The sequence below is a fragment of the Tamandua tetradactyla genome, chromosome 14, assembly GCF_023851605.1.
Source record: "Tamandua tetradactyla isolate mTamTet1 chromosome 14, mTamTet1.pri, whole genome shotgun sequence".
Lineage (NCBI taxonomy): Eukaryota > Metazoa > Chordata > Mammalia > Pilosa > Myrmecophagidae > Tamandua > Tamandua tetradactyla.
The window spans coordinates 17,826,433-17,848,420 of record NC_135340.1 but is presented as its reverse complement, the minus strand read 5'-3'; the positions used below and the strand labels follow the sequence as shown (position 1 = coordinate 17,848,420).

The following is a 21,988-nucleotide window of genomic DNA, read 5'->3' as shown; positions in this document are numbered from 1 at the left end:
TAAAACATTTCAGAATTTATAAAGTAAAAAAGAAAATAAAAATACTATTGAGAATTTATAAAAATTCAATTTGTATGCAACTTTTTTACACTCATCTATTATACAAAGATAAGTTATACAAAACCTGCTTATACTTCAATGTATATCCAAATTAACTCAAGGATACAAGACAATACATAAGAAATAGAAATTAAAGATAAATGTAAAATGGCCTTGGATTACACAGTTAATAAAAAGTACAGACATTTTAAAAATTATTAAGACTACACAGAAAATTTTAAAATATCAAAGGACAACACTCCATGAATCTTACTTTCTTGAAGATTGAGTTGAGGATTAATGAGATTATCTAAAGTTCGAGGTCCATGTTCAGATTGTGGTGCTGAAAACCCTGGGATTAAGCATGAAAACATCCAGAGCTGTTCTTTACTACAGTTATTCTGAAGAGCTTGTAACCATAGTAAGAAAAGACGAACACCTTCTCGTCTGATCTAAAATAAAATAAAATGAAAAAGTCTTTTTATTTATAATGAAATACTTTTCTTTTTAATGCCAAAGTTCTCTAAATAATGTATATACCCATGGCCTCAATGGTGAACCCTAATTATGTGAAAATCTAAATAAATGGATTTTTAACAAGTAAAGAATGAACTTGATCTCTAGCTATTTAAAGCCATCATAGTTTTTATGCCATAATTTCTTTCTTGAAAAAAATCAGTATTTGTCAAACAAATCAGAAAATCATTTCCTCCTTATCTCCCTCAGGCTATCACCACCAGGCTAATTCAAGATGCACGAAGAGAAAGGGCAATGACTGTTCCTTGGTATGAGTTTGATAAAATGAAGAATGGTTATAGGTAATCTGGCACTATGCTCTTATCTTTATATTTATCATCCTCTGAAATCACCTCATTAATTATCATTTGCTTCTAATCTGTAAACCAGAGACTTGGCTCATTACTAAATCCCAAGCACCTAGAGCAATTATGCCCCATACATAGAAGACAATAAATACTGGAATCAATGAATGAATGAATGCTCTCCCAGGAAGAGAACAGGAAAATATGGATAGAAGAAATTTTAATCTCTAACAAGCAAAACAGTAAGTTCTTCACTAACCTAAACTCACTGGTAGCTTTGGAAATTATCTCACTAGAGCTTTATTAATGGCCACGTGTCAAGAGGTTATTCAACTGCTACCATTCTTATGGTTTAGCCAGTTAACAAGAGAAAGATGCAGGAGGACTTATTCCTTTATACTGTTGTGTCATAAGTCTTGACACCAGAAGCTCTTACCACAGCACACTGAGATAACGAAAAAGAAAAGAGAAAAATAACAAATAAAAAAATTTTATAGATCCCTTACTGTCCTCTACATTTAAGAGCAGCTATGATACAATGAAGAATTTGTTGAATGACTGATTTTTTTCTTCCAGGGACTACATAGAGGAAAGTAGTACTGAGAACGGGTCAATGCAATAGCAAAATACAATAGATTTCCTATGGTCTGGTCAACCTAGTATGTATTTTTATACATACTGAATATGTTGCTGTCATGGTCAGGTTCATGTGTCAACTTGGCCAAGTGGTGGTACTTGTTTGTCTGGTTGGGCAAGTGCTGGCCTTCTGTTGCAATGAGGATATTTCATAGAATTAGATCATGATCACGTCAGCTGCATCCACAGCTGATTCCATTTGTAATCAGCCAAGGGGAGTGTCTTCTGCAATAAGTGATGCTCATACTAATCACTGAAAGCCTTTTAAGGAGGATTCAGAAGAGATAGGTTCTCTTCCTGCTTCAGCTGGCGAACCTCTCCTGTGGAGTTTGTCCAGACCCTCCACTGGAATTGTCAGCTTCACAACCTGCCCTGTGGATTTTGGACTCTGCATTCCCGTGGTCACGTGAGACTTTTATAAATTTTATATTTGTGCGTGTTCCCTGTGGATTCTGTTTCTCTAGAGAACCTTAACTAATACACCTTGGTACCAGGAGTGGGGTTGGGTGGCCAACTCCTCAAGGCAGGCTGGAGTTGGGGCAGCTATGTCCTCAGGGCAGACTATTACAGGGTTATCTAGAGAAGACTCAGCATGACCTAAGGTTTCAACCTCATCTCTGACATCATTATCAATCTATATGTCACCATCCCATTTTTCAGGATCCCACTCCTTTCCAATCAATGCCCTCACTTTAACAGCAGACTCCATGCAACATTGAGATTTCAGTTTACATTGTAAAGTTGCTACTCTAACAACAAGATTCTGAGTCTGATTTTCAGAGATCTCAAGTCTACAACTACAGGAAATAAGATTTTCCCTCACGATACTCACAGAAACTTCTACACATCAGAAGGCGCTTAAGCCTCTCGTTTGAAGCCATAAGCCCATTCCTTTCACTCTTTAATGTAGCTAGTGTACCTAACAACAATCAGTCAACATCTCTATACCTCATATTTCCACAAAACTCTGTAAAGATGTCAAAAACATTATCCCCCAGAGCCTGGCTTCATACAAGTGAAGCATTAGGAGAATCGAATGGTGATATTTTGACTATCTCTTTTGCCAACTCACTCCATGGACTGCGAGTGTCATTCTGATTATGGGAATCAGAGTCCTTAGTGCCTTTGAGTCCAGTCAGAGTAGAAAACCATTCATAAAAACCCATTTCTAAGATTCCACTTCTTAAGAACCAGAATCCTAACTAATACAGTTGCTATATTTTTAAGTGAATTAGCCTTAATTAAGCGAATTGAAGACAATTCAACATTCTTTAGGAAAAAATCAAGGTAAGAAGAATGGAACAGGTGTATGGGCATTTTACTCTGTTTTTAAAAGGTCATTAAAAAAGAAGTATAATTAAATTATACCTTCAAGGAGTTTCCTGTGTGAAGTAGTTTCTTTAAAATCAATCCTGAAAAGAAAACATGATTTAAAACACTCATCTTTTTATTTATTTCTAAATGTCAGAGTTCTTGGTCAGACTTGAAAGCACTTTTAAACAAGTCCTTGGCAACCTCCAAATTATTCTTGGTGATCTTAATATCCCTGTGGCCAAAATCTCGAGACCAGAAGGCATGTAAAAAAAATCACCTTTCAACATATCGTTTATTGTAATTAAGCATGATTTATTCTGTTGAAACACAAAATATAAACCCAAAATCACATTTAACACAACAATCTATTGTTTAATAATTTCTTAAACCAAAATATAATTTTTTCATCAGTAATACAAATAAAATCCAGTGGAGAAAATTTTCATTCAGTTAACCATATGAACATCCATAATTATAATATTTCCTAACAAAAATTTCTACTGTTATTAATTTTTCTTCTCAAAAACTTATAAAACTTATTTTGTAGTCCTTTTCAGAAAAGAAGTTTACATTATGAAATATTTCAAAAAAAAAATACTGAGAAAAACATTAACAAAGATCCAGAGAGCCACCATAAAGATGTGTTTTCATTTCTCTTGGGTAGATTCCCAGGAATGAAATTACTGGCTGGTATAATAAAATTAGGTTTAATTTTTCATAAATGGTCAAACTGTTTTCCATTTTAATATTTCCACCAGTTTCTTCACATCCTTGCTAACATTTATCATAGTCCGTCTTTTTTCATTGTAGTCATTCTAACAGGTACATAGTGGTGTTTCATTAAGATCTTAAATTTCTATTTCCCTGGTAATTGATGATATTGAATATCTACCTTATCATGTGTTTATATGCATTTCATTGTCATCTTTGGTAAAATGTCCATTCAAATCTTTCGCCCATTTAAAAAACTGGCTCATCTGACTTCTTTTCGAGTTATAAGAGTTCATTGTATATTATGAGTCAACAAGTCTTATGTAATTTGCAAATATGTTCTCCTAGTTCATAGCTTTTCTTCTTATTTCCCTAGTGGTTCTGGCTGATTGTGCTGATGGGTGGGTATTTACATATCCAATAATAAGATCTATTATAATGTTATAGCAATGAAGATGATGTACCTGGTACAAGGATGGGCAAGTAGACTAACGGAAAAGAACACTGAGGACAGACAAAGACCTTAGGCTTAAAAATGGAGATTTGAAATATGATTGAAATAGCACTTCAGCTTATTGTGAATATTATAAACCCTGAAAGAATTAGTATTTTAACTGATCATCATTTGGAAAAAAAATTCATTTTTTCTGATTGATTTAAGGACCTGAATGTGAAAAGCAACACTAAAACTTTTTAAAGAGAATATGTGGCTAATCTTTATAACTTTAAGGTAGATATGCAATTTGTTAAACACAGAAAGAACACAAAAGAAAAACAGTGGTAAATTTTACATCAAAAGATACCATACCCACCATCCAAAAATATAACTGAGTTGTTTGGGAGAAGATATTTCCAATTCATAGAACTGACACAGAATTAGTAGCCAGTATATATGAGGAATCTTTCATATTGAAAAAAAGGGTGTGGGGGGACAAACCAAATGAAGAATGTACAAACGACAGGCATTTTTCAGAAAGCTGAACAGTCAAATGAAAAGATGCTCAAGGTCATTAGGAAACATCAAATAAGAACAACATTAAAATATTTCACATTCAACAGACTGGCAAAAATTAGAGTGTCTGACAGTGTATCGTGTTACCAAGAATATGGTACAAGAGCCCTCTCCTACATTGCTGGTAGTATTAATGTCATAACTACTTTGGTAAGAATTTTTGAATATTTGGTAAAATTGAAAGTAGGTAATTTCATCCCTATTTAAATATCCTGAGGAAACTCACATGTGTTTAAGGAATCACAAGCAAGCACTTTATTATAGAATTCTTGACAATAGCAAAACTTTGCAAACAAACCAAACGTCCAAATACAGAGAAGCTAAGTAAATTGTGATATATTTATACAATGGAATAATATTCAGAACTTAGGACACATGTCTTCACAGAATATTGTCTTTTTCAGCACCCCCATCAACAATCTAGAATTCCTTCTATTACTAGTTCTCCTAATTGGGAAGGCACACAGTTTCAAAGCCTCAGATAAGATTTCACTTGCTAGAACTGATTAAGAAATGCAGGACCTAAATAAATCTGCCACTTTCTTTTTTAAGAGAAACAAACACATCTGAACAAATGAATGTAAGGCCTATACATTCTGCTTCAAACAATCCAGAGCTGGTGGTCATGTATTCCCCACAAGAGAAAGGGTCATAAGAATTACTAGCAATCAGCCCTGACATCACTGAAAGAAAGTTAGCAATTGCCTAACCATCAACCCCTTTTCAATTTTAGGTGAAAAAAAGTGATCACCCCCAAGAGTTGCAGGGTGATACTACTATTGTTGCAGAAACAGACTCCAAGCCAGCAAGTATTTTTGGCTTTAGTTCCTGATAACATAAAGTCTGTGACATTCTGTACTTGGTCTCTGGCAGTAAACCACACCAAGGTTCCCCACACAAAATACCCTTCCCCCTTTTCTTTTCTGCTTCATTTAATGAGCCGGTAAGCCCCTATTTTGGTCCTTCAGATAGTAAGCTCAACTCCAGTCCCACCTCACCCATTTTTTGTTTGGAGAAAACCGTCAGCTGCCACTGCTTGCTTTCAAAGTTGGAGTTCATGAACTTCACCTTGTTGGGCACGTCGCATTTCTCTTCCGTTCTGATCCACAGAGATATTCATCCTGATGCTGAACCTGCTTTTACCTTTTTAATTTTTATATTTTTAACTTCATTGCTAATACTTTCAGAGTAAAGGAAGGTGAACTGAAAAAAGTTACTATGCCATTTTGACTGGAAATCATTGTTACCTTATATTCACAGGCAATCTATATCTTTAATCTTTATTTTCCTTTACTAAAGCATAAACTATGATTTTATTTCAAATAACTACCAACATATTAAAGGATATTTCATATATTATTTTAAATGTGAAATATATATTTAAGTTTCTCACCAATACTATGAAACTGCCATCGCTGATGAATTCTTTCTGGAAGAAGTTGTAAAATTTTCTAAAAATCAACAAAAATAAAACAAAGTATTAAAATAATGAGTCTACATCCTGTGAAGTGTGAAAAAATTTTAAAGAGCTTATTAAGTTCCTAAGAGTTTTTATGTAAAAGATAGTATTACAAATACAAAATAGTCTTTGAGCTAGTCAGATAGTCGGGGCTTTACTTCAGTACTGCATTATAAGGATCACTGGCATTTTGATCAATTTTTGAAAACCCCAGAAAACAACTACAAATACAAACGAAGAGGTGAAACAGGAAATTAATGTATTTTTTGACAATGATTTTTTTAAACCTTTTACAATAATACGGAAATTAACTGTATTTCTCCATAATGCTTAAATACCAATTCTAAAATATTTCAAAATGCTCATTTACTATTTTTAGGATTTCTGCATTATGGATATCACTGATGAGTTTTCACTTCTTTCAGATACTCGTATTTGTGACATTATCCATTTCTTCAAGATGTACCTTATTCTGTTCAATAAACTAGGGAAAATATTCTGATCACAATAGCCCTATTTAATATTTTTACTGCAATTAATTCATATGAACCCAGAGATAGTGAGATGTTGTGACACATATTGAAATGAGAGCAAAATACTAAAATTTAGAAGCCCTGTAGTTAAATCAACATACGTAATTTTTCATTAATTAAGAATAACACTTTTTACATACAACAAATTTTTAAATTTCCTTTGCACTTGTGGGAGTTATTCTAGACAATGTAACTGTCCTACTGATGAAATATGCCTTTTCAGTATTAATCCATTTGTTGAATGACAGTTGTGTGTGCTTGTTTTATTTCTGCTCTTATTATTCTTTAGAAAGGCCATTAGCTGAATGCTCATAGGGCCCAATACTAGACAGCTTATATAGTGGTATCACAAACATCCTAAAAGGAGGGTTTATTAATCTCATTTTATAGTTGAGAAAACAGGTAGAATAATGTTTAAGTTAGAAAGCTAGAAAGTAGAAGAACAGTTATTCCAACAGTGATATACCTCTTTCCAAAACTGGAGCTTTTATACTATTCTGCTCAGAGGATGATATACATATTTTAAACTTCTCCACCTTCCCTTTGATATGGTACTCTGTTCTGGTTTGCTAGCTGCTGGGATGCAACACATCAGAGACGGATTGGCTTTTAATAAAAGGGGATTTATTTTGTTGGTTCTTCAGAGGAAAGGCAGCTAACTTTCCACTGAGGCTCTTTTCTTACGTGGAAGGCACAGGATGGTCTCTGCTGGTCTTCTCTCCAGGCCCCTGGGTTCCAACAACTTTCCCCGGGGTGACTTCTCCAAAGGCCTGGGCTGAGCTGCAAGTGCTGTGATGAGGAATGCTGAGCTGCTAGACTGTGCTACATTGCGTTCTCTCATTTAAGCACAAGCCAATTAAGTTAAACGTCACTCATTGCAGCAGACACGCCTCCTAGCCGACTGCGGATGTAATTAGCAACAGATGAGATTCACCTACCACTGGCTCATGTCCACAGCAACAGAACTAGGTGCTTTCACCTGGCCAAGTTGACAACTGAATCTAACTACCACATGTCCACCCCTTGTCAACTTGGCAGCTACTCACAGCACCTTAAACAGGTGCAAAATATTCTCTTCTGGCTGTGGACCTGTGAATCTCAAAATAAGTCCGGTGCTATTAATCCACCCCATACTAGAGAACTGTGAAGAAATTATAACATTCTTCACAAATAAACTGTGGTCCTCTATGAGATACATAAACTTCTTTACATTTACCCTCCCCCTATGTCTCCCACAGCTAACAATTATATAATTATATTTATTTTGATGTGGAAAGGAAATGAAATTATAGAAAAGTTAAAAAAATAAGTTTGTGAGCTATTCAAAAGTATTCCTAAATTATGACTATTAAATTATAGATTTAAACACTTATAAAATGGCAATAAACATGTTTGTATCTTTTTATGTGGTTACCAAAGATTAAAGAAATGGTGCTCTTAACTACACAGAAGAAAACAGAGTATAAATCCTGTGCCATATTATTAACATTTTTATTCCAAAAATAGCAAATCACTTTATTTATAGTCTTGATTTTTTTTTTTTAATCATAAGCATGTAATGGTAGAGGGGTCAGATATTAGTATCCCCGTTATTCCCAATATAAGTAAAATAACATCAGCACAAAGGTTAAATATTTTTTCAAAAGATGAAAACCCTGTTACCTAACATCTTTTTCCAAATAAAAGTTTAGTCATTAGTTAATGACATACTTCTTTTCAAAGTAGAACAAATTATCAGTATATTAAAAACAGGAGAATAAATATTACTTTTTCAATAGAAGGAATACCTTGAAAGGGGTTCTGCTAACTAATTAATCATCTTAGTTTCTGAATATAGAAGAAGCACACATATTTTAAAGAATATCTATTTTCTTAGAATTATTATCTTGCTTTCTCTGTGAATACTTTTATTCTTTTCTTTGTTTACATATTCACCTGTGAACAGTTCATGTGAAAAGTTCATGGGGTGGTAAATATAATCATATTTCTCAAAGTTAATGTGTTGGTTTGAAGGGATGTATGGCCCCTAGAAAAGCCATGTTTTAATCAAAATCCCATTTTGTAAAGGCAGAATAATCCCTATTCAATACTGTATGTTTGAAGCTATAGTCGGATCATCTCCCTGGAGATGTGATTTAATCATGAGTGACTGTTAAGCTGGATTAGGTGATGACATGTCTCCACCCATTCGGGTGGGTCTTGATGAATTTCTGGAGTCCTATGAAAGAGGAAACATTTTGGAGAGTGGAGATTCGAAAGAGCAGAGAATGATGCAGCACCATGTAGCAGAGGGTCCACCAGCCAGTGACCTTTGGAGATGAAGAAGGAAAACACCTTCTGGGGAGTTTCATGAAACAGGAAGCCAGGAGAAGAAGCTAGCAGATGACGCCATGTTCGCCATGTGGCTTTCCAGATGAGAGAGTAACTCTGACTGTGTTTGCCATGTGACTTCTCACTTGAGAAAGAAACTCTGAATTTCATCAGCCTTCTTGAACCAAGCAGCTTGGCATACCTCATCTCAGCACTCGCCCAGGCCTTTGGAGATGCAGAAAGGAATCACCCCAGGGAAAACTGTTGGAACCCAGAGGCCTGGAGAGAAGGCCAGCAGAGACCATCCCGTGCCTTCCCACATAAGGAAGAACCTCAGATAAAAGTTGGCTGCCTTTCCTCTGAAGAACTAATGAAATAAATCCCCTTTTATTAAAAGCCAATCGGTCTCTGGTGTGTTGCATTCTGGCAGCTAGCAAACTAGAACAGTTAATGACTAATGAAAATTAATTGCAGAATAGGTACCAGGGTCAGTTACGTCTGTCTGTAACTCTTTTTTTTTTTAATATATATTATATATTAACATACCATGTAATCATCCAAAGTATACAATCAATGGTTCACAGTATCATCATATAGCTGTGCATTTATCATCACAATCGTTTTTTTTCTTTTTATGAAAAATAACATACATACATAAAAGCAATAAATTTCAAAGTACATTGCAACAATTAGTTGTAGAACAGATTTCAGAGTTTGGTAATGGGTTATAATTCTACAATTTTAGGTTTTTACTTTTCGCTCTCTAAGATATTGGTGACTAAAAGAAATATCAATATATTATGATTCAGCAATCATACTCACTTGTTAAACCCCACTCTCTCAGTATAACTCTACCATCACCTTTGATCTTTCTTCCACTCTTTAGGTATACTGGGGTTATGACCATTCTAACTTCTTCATGTAGGAAGGGGCTATCAATAATATGGGATAGGAGGCTGGAACTAGTTGATATTCTGGAGAGGTTAGCCCCTCTGCATTTCAAGACTTACCTGGTCCAGGGACCTATCTGGAGGTTGCAGGTTTCTACAAACTTACCCTAGTGCATAGAACCTTTGTAGAATCTTATATAATGCCCTAGGTGTTCTTTAGGATTTGCAGGAATAGTTTTGGCTGGCATTTGACAAGCTATGAGAGGTAGCAATGTCTGACTAAAACTTGCATAAGAATGACCTCCAGAGTAGTCTCTTGACTCTATTGGAAATCTCTCAGCCACTGAAACCTTATTTGTTACACTTCTTTTCCCTCTTTTGGGTCAGGAGGGTATTGTTGATCCCATAGTGCCAGGGCCAGGCTAATTCCTGGTGTCATCTCCCACACCACAAGGAAGACCTTCATCCCTGGATGTCATGTCCCATGAAGAGGGGAGAGCAATGATTTCACTTGCAGAGTTGGGCTTAGCAAGAGAGAGAGGCCATATCTGAGCAACAAAAGAGGTCCTCCGGAAGTAACTCTTAAGCATACCTATAGGTAGGCTAAGCTTCTCCATTACATACATAAGCTTCACAAGAGCAAGCCTCAAGATCAAGGGTTTGGCCTACTGGTGTCTGCCTGAAACTCCTTAAATAAATTTTCGTTTTTAACGTGACTAATCAACAGCTAAAACAGTGATCAATCAAGTTGTTAAAATTCTTCAAAACTATACTGAAATACTCAACAAACAGAACTGTTATCTTTAATTAGCAGCAGACAGAAGAGATTAATCTTTAGAAAGTGATTTCCAAAGTCTTTCCTATTTCTTTCAAATTGCAATGTCTAGAACTGGCTTTCTACAAGCTCTAAATTCTCAGCAAAAACCAGAATACTCCTATCTCTACCTGTCTTGAAAGAGAGAAGAATGACAAATTAACAAAAAGAAAAAAAAAAGGGAGGAGTGGATCCAAATCTTTATTACTGTGCCAAAATAAAAACAATAAACTTTAGCAGAGAATCAAAGTTTGCTCATCTACCCCTGATCTATGTGTTCTCCTGACTATTTAGTTCAGCTATAAAAACTTGTCCCATTTCATTCCATCATAATATTAAAAATATTTTAAGACTATTTTGCACAAGTTTGCAGTGAAAAGCAATTAAAGCAGAAACACAAATTTCTTAGAAATTTAACAGTTCCATATTCTGAGGCTGAAATTTTAGAATTAAAACAAAAATTTCTCAATTTGTGCAAGCCTTTCACAAATTAAAGTTTTCATTGTTTATAAATACATGGAATAACACAGTAATTTGTGACGTCAAGCATATAGAAACCCAATTCTATCTGTACCTAAACATAACACCTTATGTCAAAAAACAATTACATCAGTTATATTTTGAGGTTCAAAAATTAGAATAAGTATTGTGAAAGACAGCAACTCACAGTATTTTACTTCATGCTTTATAATTTCAACATATTTCTTCGTATGTTCCATGAATTATTTTTGAAAGGTAAAAAGTTAGATTCACAGGCACTTACCTCAAAAATAAAAAGTATGGCATCCAATTCCTCCCTCTGAGACTTGTGACCTAAAATATTTTCACAGGAAAACATTGTAACATGCCATTTTCTCCTCATTGTTAAACAATCAATAAATTTCAAGTATTGAATTTTTTTTTACTAATTCTTTAGTAAAATGTTAAAAGCATATTCTGATCATTGTGTAGACAATATCACAGCATCTCTACCCTCTTTAAACAGTTAAATTTAGATTCTACTTATTTATATCTTTAAAAAATGATACATTACAAAGAATTCTAAATTAGTTCTCAAAACAAAAATATGAAAATGACTACTCAAATTTGATAAAATGCCCCTAGAGTAGAAAAAGAAGGGGGAATGAGGAGAGGGTATCTAAAAGCTGCCTGACAAAAAAGAAGTGAAATAATATTAAAGTCCCAATATCCAAAAGCGTGTTTTTTATTGAGTATAACAATTATTCAAAACTTTAACACAAGCCAGAAGAGATTTTAACAGCTTACCTTTCTGTTTCAGACTAGCTTCAATAGTCACAAAATTTTCAAAGAACACATAATATATATGTGAAAAATGTTGGTCAAAAAACTGTTTAAGATCGATAAACTCCGCATTCTCTGAAAAATAAGCAGAACAGTTTTTAGTGAGTACTAGCTACATATATTTTAAATCATGTTCAACAAAGATTCATTGTGTCAAGTTTCTTTTAAAAACATCAAACATTTGCTCCTAGAATTCTATACTATTAAGATATTTAAGATATGTACTTTTATATCTATATCTTGTCACAACTTTAGTCTTTACAAATTCTAGTTTTAATTTTAAATTTTAGAAACTGTGCAAGATAGACTATCATAATCTTTGTTTACTAAAAGAAAATAGTCTCAAAGATATATTCAAAATCATTTATTAACCATACCAATAAAAGATCAAGCTCCATTTTCGATTCATAGCCAAACCTCTCCCAACTTTTTCCCAAAACAGTTTAAAACCAGTACTTCTAACAATAATAACTTATGATGTCTGAAATACACTTATTCAATAAATAGGTATCTAACAATAAGCCTTATAAATTGGCACATGAGGGATTATAAAGCTCAAAAAACAGAGCATACTGCTCTAAAAGAAACTGCCAGTATAGTACAGGACACAGAAAACTAAATGGATTCTATATGCACAGCTGAAACTGTAAGGTACTGAAAATGAGATAAACTATAATAGCACATTAAAAGTACAAAAGTGTTTTAAAGCTCAGTGAGGGAGGAGGGTGGATAAAGAAGAAAAGCCTGGCTAATGGCACAATATTTGAAAAGAGCTTTTAAGGACAGGAAGAATTCTGGACATGCAGTGACGGGGTGGAATGGGAAGGTCATCATAGGCATAAACAAAGACAAGGAGTGAGGAAAGCATGAAGTATGACAGGATGCACAAAAATAATTCATTTTAGTCAAAGCTTAAAACATTTTAATGAAAATAAAATTGAAAAATTCGCCTTGAGATACATTGTAAAATGTCCTGAATGTACTAAACTAAGGAGATTAGACTTATTATTCTAAAGCAAAATACTTATCTATGTATATACGTACTTAGGCACAGAAGAAACCAAATTATTAGCAGTGGTTACCTGTAGGGAATGTGACTGATTTGGTTATTTAAAGGAAGACTGAGGAGGCTAAAGAAAAACAGGGAGTTGAGAACTTATACTTTATATACTTCCTACTACTTGAATTTGTTTTTAAAAACACATTTCTTTTATAATAAAAAATAAATTTTAAAAAGGCATCAGAAAAATCAAAGTTTTGAACCTGGGAGCAAGATGAAGAATAATACTTATAAATAAACCCAAGTTAAAAGGTAAACATCAATGGAAGAGTTCAGGATAAAGTAATACAGTAACAACACATAGATAGCACTTTAAAGTCTCTTTTGTATATTATCCCATCCTATCATTATTTATAATAATTCTTTAGTGACATCTCCTCTACAGAATTTACACATAATGTTCCCCTTTTGCTCTGTTCTCCCAAAAGGCAGGTATGGGTGCTCTCTCCTCTCTATGTTCTCTATTATTCTCTCTACATTTCTAGGATATTTCTTGTCTTTTTTTCCATAATGAGTCTATAGTTCCTTGAGAAAATAAACTATTTACCTCACCATTTCCAAAATCTAGCATAGTGCTGAGCTCAGAACAGGTACTCAATTGTGTTATAATATGAATAAAACAAATTAATTAATCTTTATCATATTTATTTTGTAGCTTCAAATTTTCAGCTTACAAAAGACTGCACAACCTACTAACAGGCAAGTAGCATTGCTTCATCTTGACTGGAATTAGAACACCCAGATTCCATCTCCTATTGGTAACACATAACGACCTGCATGACTTTTCATAGAGCTAGAAGTAATAATGGCTAACAGACTGAATGCATCCTCTGCTGCCACTCTTCTAAATGCTTTAAAGAAATCAAATTCTGTTTAAAAGCTTTAAAGAAATCAAATTCAATTTAAATGCTTTAAAGAAATCAAATTCCTATAATCCCTATGGCAACACTATTAAAAAGTACCATTATATTCCTATTTTATAGATGAGGAAATTTAGGTATAGAAAGTTTAAGTAACTTGGGCAGGAAGAAGCAGGACCAGGACTTAAATCTCAGGCAGCCTGGATCAAGTGCCCATGATCTTAGCCTCTATGCTATTCAGCTTCCACTCTAGTACTTATATGGGAAAAATAAAGAATACCAGTAACTTAACTATTGTCTGCTTATGAAAAAGATAAGAATGATAGTCATCAAATACTAATTACATATATTTTATACAATATCAAAATAAAAACACATACAACTAATAACTCTAACCAGGAATGTCAAGGACTTATATACAGAAAATTATAAAAAGGTGCTAAAAGAAATTTTTAAAATGACCTAAATAGATGATAAGATATTCCATGCTCATGGATAAGAAGGTTAAATATCATCAAGATGTCAATCCTACCCAAAATGATCTACAGATTCAATACAATACCAATAAAAATCCCAACAACCTACTTTGAAGACTTGAAAAAATGGGTTATCAAATTTATATGGAAGGGAAAGAGCCCTTGACTAGCTAAAGATATCCTAAAAATGAAAAGCGAACTAGGAGGTCTATCACTTCCTGACTTTAAAGCTTACTATAAAGCCACAGTGGTCAAAACAGCATGGGACTGGCACAAAGACAGAAGGACCAGTGGAATAGAATCAAGAGTGCAAAGACTGACCATCAAGTTTATGGATATTTGATCTTCAAAAAGGCCCCCAAATGCACTAAATTGGAACAGAACAGTCTTTTGGGCATGGGAGAACTGGATTTCAAATAGCCAAAAGAATGAAAAGAGGAGACCTACCTTACACCCTATACAAAAATTAATTCAAAATGGATCAAAGGCCTAAATGTAAGAGCCAGTACCATGAAAAAAATGTAGGGAAGCATCTTCAGGATCTAGTAATAGGAAGTAGCTTCTTAAACTTTACACTTACAGCACAAGCTGTGAAAGAAAATGGGAACAAATGGGAACTCCTTAAGATCAAGAGCTTCTGTGCCTGAAAGGACTTTGTTAAAAAGGTGAAGAGGGGGCTGGCCATGGTGGCTCAGCAGGCAGAGTTCTCGCCTGTCATGCCGGAGACCAGGGTTTGACTCCCAGTGCCTGCCTATGCAAAAAAAGAAAAAAAAAGGTGAAGAGGCAGCTAACTCAATGGGAGAAAATATTTGGTAACCACATATCGGATAAAAGCTTGATATCCTGTGTACATAAAGAAATTTTAAAGCTCACCAACAAAAGAACAACCCAATTACAAAATGGGCAGAGGAAATGAATAGGCAATTTTCTGAAGAGCAAATACAAATGGCTAAAAAGCACATGAAGAGCTGCTCCTCTTCACTGGCTATAAGGGAAATGCAAATTAAGGCAACAATGAGATATCACCTCACACCTATAAGAATGGCTGCTATTAAACAAACAGGAAACTATAATGTTGGAGAAGATGTGGAGAAACTGGAACACTTATTCACTGTTGGTGGGAATGTAAAATGGTTCAGCTGCTGTGGAAATCAGTTTGGTGATTTCTCAGAAAACTAAATATTGAGTTGCCCTAGGACCCAGCATACTAATACTCGATATATACCCAGAAGAGTTGAGGGTAGTGATGAACAGACATTTGCACACCGTGGTCATAGCAGCATTATTTGCAATTGCCAAGAAATGGAAACAGTCCAGGTGACCACCAACAGTGGAGTGGATAAACTAAATGCAGTATATACATATGATGGAATATTATGCAGCATCTAGACAAAATGATGTCCCAAAACATACGACAATGTGGATGAACCTTGAGGACATAATGCTCAGTGAAACAAGTCAGACACAAAAGGACAGATACTGTATGATTCCATTATTATGGCTCTGATAAAGCCACCAGTATTCTGGAGCAGCTTGAAGGAAAAACTGAATTGAAGGCATGGTAGTCCATGACAAACTCTGGGAACTGTTCTGAGCTGCTGGTTGAAGTGTGGTTTGAAAATCATTGCTTTTTTCTTTATTTTCTTTGTATATACATTGTTATATTTTACAACTAAAAATGGTTTTTAAAAAAACTATAGGCAGTTATAGTAATATTAGATGAAATACATTCCTGAAATGAAAAATTTGAAAATATTTAGAAACATAGCTCACTACTATAGCAAAGTTGATATCTGTAGTAACTCTTTACTTGATATTTTGAGAATACACAGTTTTGATAGTTAATCAACTGGTATTTAATGATAATTAAAATTTAGAATTCAAGTAACTCTGATATTCATATTTATAGATTTTTTTTCCTTCCTTGCTTTACTTTTAAATTAGTTTATGAAACATATTGTACAAACAGGCTTTACAATGATTACTTAGACTTTTTTTAAATATGCCTATGGATAAGCTAAGATATCCATTTTAGGTAGTTAAGATTTCCATACGTTAATTGTAAAAATATTTGTATCTTCATATTTTCCTGAAATCAGGAAAATATTTAGTAACACAGGTCATTACAACAGCAATGCAGATATTTGTAAGAACTTTCTACTTGATATTTTGAGAGCATTCACAGTTTGACAGCTGATCAAATAGTACCTAAGTTACTGTGTAATACTTAGAATTTAAGAATTTTGCTATCTGAACATGTAGATTTTTTTCCTTGCTGCCTTAATTTTAAATCGGTTTATGAAACTTACTGCATAAACATAGGCTTTACAATGATTAAATAGATACTTTTGGTTAAGCTAACGAAGAAATCCATTGTTGGTGGTTCTAAGTATATTGTTTTCTAAATAAATAAATAAACACATACAACTGAAATAAACAGGAAAAGTGCTGTATTTTTTCCACATAGTACTTTAAAGTAATGAAGAATGATGACATTAAGATGAAATAAGGGACTATAATTACCTCTTTATTTCCTGGAATTAATGTTTTAAACACAACTAATATCACAGAGGGGAGAAGAAAATGATAACAATAACAAAGCAAAACAAAAAATCTAAACAAAACAAGTGTAAATATAAATCGATTCAAGATTTTGTGACTGAATTTAGGAGCTAAATTTTTCTCTTTTAATTCCTTCTAATTCAGCATATTAACAAAACCTGGTAACTGCATACTTGCTAATAAAAGATGCTGGATCAAAATTAGGCTAATTTGTTTTTTACTCTCTCTATTCTGTAATGAATTAGCAAATGAAAACTCAAAATAGTTTGATCATAAATTTACAAAAAATAATAGTGGGAGAAATGAAAGAAAAAAATGGATAAAATAAAATGAGGGTTTTCATTTATTTAAAAACAATTCTCTCTACAAAACAGTAAAACAGAAGAAAATAAAATGGAAAAGGAAGGAAATCCAGAAAGAAAAGAGATTTTGGAAATATTTCACCCAATTTTATTCTGCAATGGCAAGTCCTATCTCTATAAAAAGGGCACTCCCCTACCCCATTCTGTTCACTCTTTCCGAGAATGTCTCCATTATCTATAGTCAGTATAAGTACTAATTATGTCAATAAGCTACTATTATTTTCCCAAAGACACCAGAACATGTTTGGGGGCAAAAAGCATGTCTTAACTTCTTTTTTAATCCATCAAATTTTCATTCTAATACTAGGGGAAGTGCTTGGTGAACTGCTGAACTAGTTGTAGGTTAGCTCTCAAAAATATTTTTAAGGGTTCAAATTTTTCCCTTATTTTCAGGAACACTTCTGTTTTGAAATATTTGTGAACTAGTATTTCCTTAAAAAAAACAAGTCAGATTTCAATTAGATAAATCAGATCGACATTTCTGAATTTAAAGAACTGACTGAGGCATAGAAATGCTTTGTAGAACTTTGGGAATACTAACTTTAAGTAGAAAAATACTTCTAGACTTCATTTAGTTGCCACACATAAAATTTTTTAGATGTCTCTTTAGTCTGTTTTTATGAATAAGCTGTAGACCCTGATTATAATATCTTTATCTCCTATAACATATTATAAGACATTTAATAAAGAACTATACTAAATATATAATAAAGTATTTCAGGATTAAACGAGGCCTGGGCCAGTTTTCCAGAGTTTAAAATTTAGATACAGAACACTTCCCTATAAAAGTCCTCATACAGGGCTGGTCACTGTGGCTCAGTAGGCAGAGTTCTTGCCTGTCATGCCAGCGACTGAGTTTGCTTCCCGGTGCCTGACCATTAAAAAAAAAAAAGGTTCTCAAACAGCCAAAGCTAGAAGACCAAAAATTCAACAAATTTTGCAGTATTATCACTCTTTTTTCCTCATTCATTAAAATGAAAAACTACAATTTACAACTGCTTTTGAAATGATAACATCATAGTACACTGATCTTTGACACAGGCCACAAGTAATCTGCTTCAAATAATAAAGTACCAAATTGTGCAAATTATTGTCTAAAATAATATTAATGAGGATGGAGCCCACAACTTGGTGGACTGTCCTAAAACAAACTAAACTCTCACTGCAAGCACACAGAAATGCTGGCAAAAAATAAATACTACCATAAGAAAGTAAGGTATCAGCAGCTAAGAGATTTCAAATAGAGTCAAGAAGCTATTCTGGGGGTTGCTTTTAAGCAGGCTTCAGCTAGATATTGCCTGTTGCCATGGTGTGCCAAGCCCCAAGCAAAAATATTCCTGTAAACCCTAAAGAATATCCAGGGCTCTATGTGAGTCTTACTAAGTTTATTTTTCAGAAACCTAAAACCTCCAGATGGTTCCTAGGCTAGATAAGCCCTAAACCCAGAGTTACCAGTCTCTCTAAGAGCATCAACCAATTGCATTCTCTAGCCACAATATCGATACCCTTTTTCAACATAAAGAAGTTAGAATTTTCATTGCCCAAACATCCCTAAAGATTGGGAGAACGATCAAAGGTGGAGGAAGAGTTGTAACAGAGAAGATAGATAGGATTTAACAAATGAGTATGACTACTGAATCATTATATTTTCTTTTTAGTCTCTGGTGTCTTAAAGCAGCTAAAAGGAAACACCTGACATGGTAGAACTGTAACATACCATTTTTTGAAATTTGTTCTAAAACTACTTGTTAAAATATACTTTGATATGTATCACTTTTTTGTATACATGCTATATTTCATAATAAAGAATGTTAAAAATAAGTAATACAAATTATTTAACAACAAGCTCAACAAAAGAAAAGTGGGAAGGAGAAGATGTGAAGAAAAGAGAGGAAACCAGGAAAGGAAAGAGAGGAGTGGGGGAATGGGAGGACAGGGAAAAGGGAAGATAGCAAAAAAGGAAGGGACAAACAGGAAGAAGGAATATGAAGAAGGGGTTTGTGGAGGAAGGGGAAATGGGGAGGAAGTAGGAGGGGAGGGGGAGAGGGGAGGAAGGGGAGGGGGAGGAATGGGACAGGAGAAAAAGTAATATAGAGTCAGACACAAAGGAAGGGGAAAGAGGAAAGTAAAAAAAGGAGAAAAAAGGACAGAGGGGAGAAGGAAACATAAATACACTGGATAAATTATAAATAACTTCTTAAAACAATCAAGCTCAAAAAAGAGGGGACACATGGGGAAGGGAGGAAAAATCAAGAATAGGGAGAGGAAAGGAAGGACAAAGGGAGGGGCCTGAGAAGTAGGAAGGTGGGAGAAAGAACTGAAGAAATACTTAGAATACAACAGAGAAATGAGATAGAAACTACAAAGAAAAGCTTAAAAGCATGCATAAGAAGCTCTAGGAACAAAGAGTAGAGTAAATGTAAGTAATATTCTAAGAAATACAAAAAACTGATGCATTATATAAATCCTCAATCTGAAAAAGTATACTGTGCCCCAAGCAGGATGAATAGAAATAATCCACACATAGGCACATTAAACACTAAACACAAAGTGCAGCTATTAAAATCAATGAAAATAAAATTGTGGAACTGTAACCCATAGCAAACTCTGAAATCTGTTCTACAATTAATTGTAGTGATATACTTTTGAATTGATTGTTTTTTTGCATATATGTTATTTTTCACAAAAAAGGAAAAAAGAGGAGTATAACAGAGAAGATAGGATTTAACAAATGAGTATGACTTCTGAATAATTATATTGATATTTCTTTTGGTCTCCAGTGTCTCGGAGCAGCTAGAAGGAAAAATGAGAAATCATGGAACTGTAACATATACCAAACTTTAAAATCTGTTCTATAACTACTTATTAAAATGTGCTTGGAAATTTAAAATAAACAAATAAATAAAATAATAATGAAACCAGTGAAAAGATAAAAGAAGAATTACCTACAAAGGAATATCAAAATTCACAGCAGACTTCTCATCGGCACAATATGGGTAAGAATACAATATAGTTTTACATTCAAAGAACTAAGGAAAAACAACAGTCAATTTAGAATTTTATATCCAGCTAAACTACTGTTCAATTCAAAGCATGAAAGGAATTTTATAAAACATTTAACGGTTTACCACTCAAAGAACACAAAGCACAATTCCAAGAACTAAACAGATATATTTCTGTTAGATGAGAAATAAATCCAAATGGAGAAATAATGATCAAAATTTTTCCAAGATTGAAGAAAACCACAGATGCAAGCTTAATGAACTCTAAGAACAATAAACATGAAAAAACTTTCCCAAAATACATGATAATTTAACTGCTCAAAATAATGACACAGTCTTAAAAGTAACCAGAGGAAAACAGATATGTTACAGAGTGACTAAAATACAGATGACATCAGAAAGCCCAGAGAAAGCAAGAGACATTGTTTCAACTCACTCAGGACAAAGGCAGGAGCTACCATCATTTCAATCTGCCCAGGACAAAAGCAATAGTGGACACCGAGCTTCCTAAGGGATATGTGGGGCATTTAGTTGAAGGGCTGCATTGCAGGGGAGGCTAGTAAAGTTCCGCTTCAAGGAACCATTGGAGAAGCTCTTGGCACCTTCCTAATCCTTCCCCCAAGGCACTATGAAGTCGATATGCATCCCCTTCATGGGTCCCAGGCCTTATTTTGGCTGGAAAGACTGACTTGGGAAAGCCTTTTCCAGATGCCCTTCCTCCCAGAATCTGCCCCTCAGGAAAAAGCAACAAGAAACAACTAAGGATCATAAGAAATTATAGAGGCAGACACTCTGGGGCAAAAGCCAGCATCAAATACCAGGAGAGGAAGATCTGTCTCCTAGGAAACAAAGAGGATAACCAAAATCCTGAAAACAGGAGAACCCCAAAACAACTAACAGGCAAAAGCCCAGGACAAGACAGTCATGAAGAAAGAGAAAACCCTGCACACAGCATTCACCTTGGACAGACCTTCCTCATAGGAAAAATGAAGCTCAAGAAAAATTGTCTTATCACCAGCTGGTTACAAAATCAAGACATAGACATCTCTGGGAATAAATCCCAGAGTTAACATTTTAAAATATTAAAATATACAGTGTGCAATAAAAATGTATAAGACAAACAAAGAAACAGGAAATGATGACCCATCCAGAGGAAGAGGGAAAAATTCAATGAAGATGAAAATACAGACATACTGAACAAAGCCTTTAAAAAACAATCTTAAAAATGCTCAAGATATTAAATGAAAATACAGAGAAAAAAAAAGATATCAGGAAAACAATGAATGAGAAATATGAGAGTCTTAGTAAAGATATAGAAAATTTAAAAATGAACCAAACAAAACGAATGGGATTGAAGACCACAATAACTGAAACGAAAAATGCCCAGGAAGGTTCAACAGCATACTGGAGCTGGCAGAAGAAAGAATCAATGAACCTGAAGGTAAGACACTTGAAACGAGGCAGTCTGAGGAACAGAAAGAAAAAAGAATTATTAAAAGTGAAAACAGCCTAGGACACCTCTGGGACACCACCAAGCACACCAATATACACATTATGGGATTTCTTGAAGGAGAAAAAAAAAGTACAGGGCAGAAGGAATATTCAAAGAAATAACGAGAGAAAACTTCCCAAACTTAGGAAAAGATAACAACAAGCGCATACATGAAGCCCAGAGAACATCAAAAAGGATAAAAAGAAGAATCCACTCCATCATGTATTCATTACACTATCGAATGCAAAGGACAAGGAGAGAGTTGTAAAATCTGCAAGAGAAAAGCAACATGTTATGTACAAGTGACAATTAGATTGAGTGCCAATTTCTTAT

General features: G+C 34.1%; 1 protein-coding gene across 7 annotated transcripts in view; it reads right to left on the bottom strand.

The window, feature by feature from the left end:
* Positions 1–21,988, bottom strand: part of RALGAPA1 (Ral GTPase activating protein catalytic subunit alpha 1) — a 311,810-nt gene that overhangs the window by 269,223 nt on the left and 20,599 nt on the right. For all 7 annotated transcript variants that reach the window (XM_077126931.1, XM_077126935.1, XM_077126932.1 and 4 more), the window contains exons 2-6: positions 11,806–11,916; positions 11,303–11,352; positions 5,927–5,984; positions 2,865–2,908; positions 314–491 (exon numbers count right to left, since the gene is read on the bottom strand). In XM_077126931.1, the coding sequence (XP_076983046.1) occupies positions 314–491; positions 2,865–2,908; positions 5,927–5,984; positions 11,303–11,352; positions 11,806–11,916 (441 nt within the window). The remainder of the gene's footprint in view (positions 1–313; positions 492–2,864; positions 2,909–5,926; positions 5,985–11,302; positions 11,353–11,805; positions 11,917–21,988) is intronic.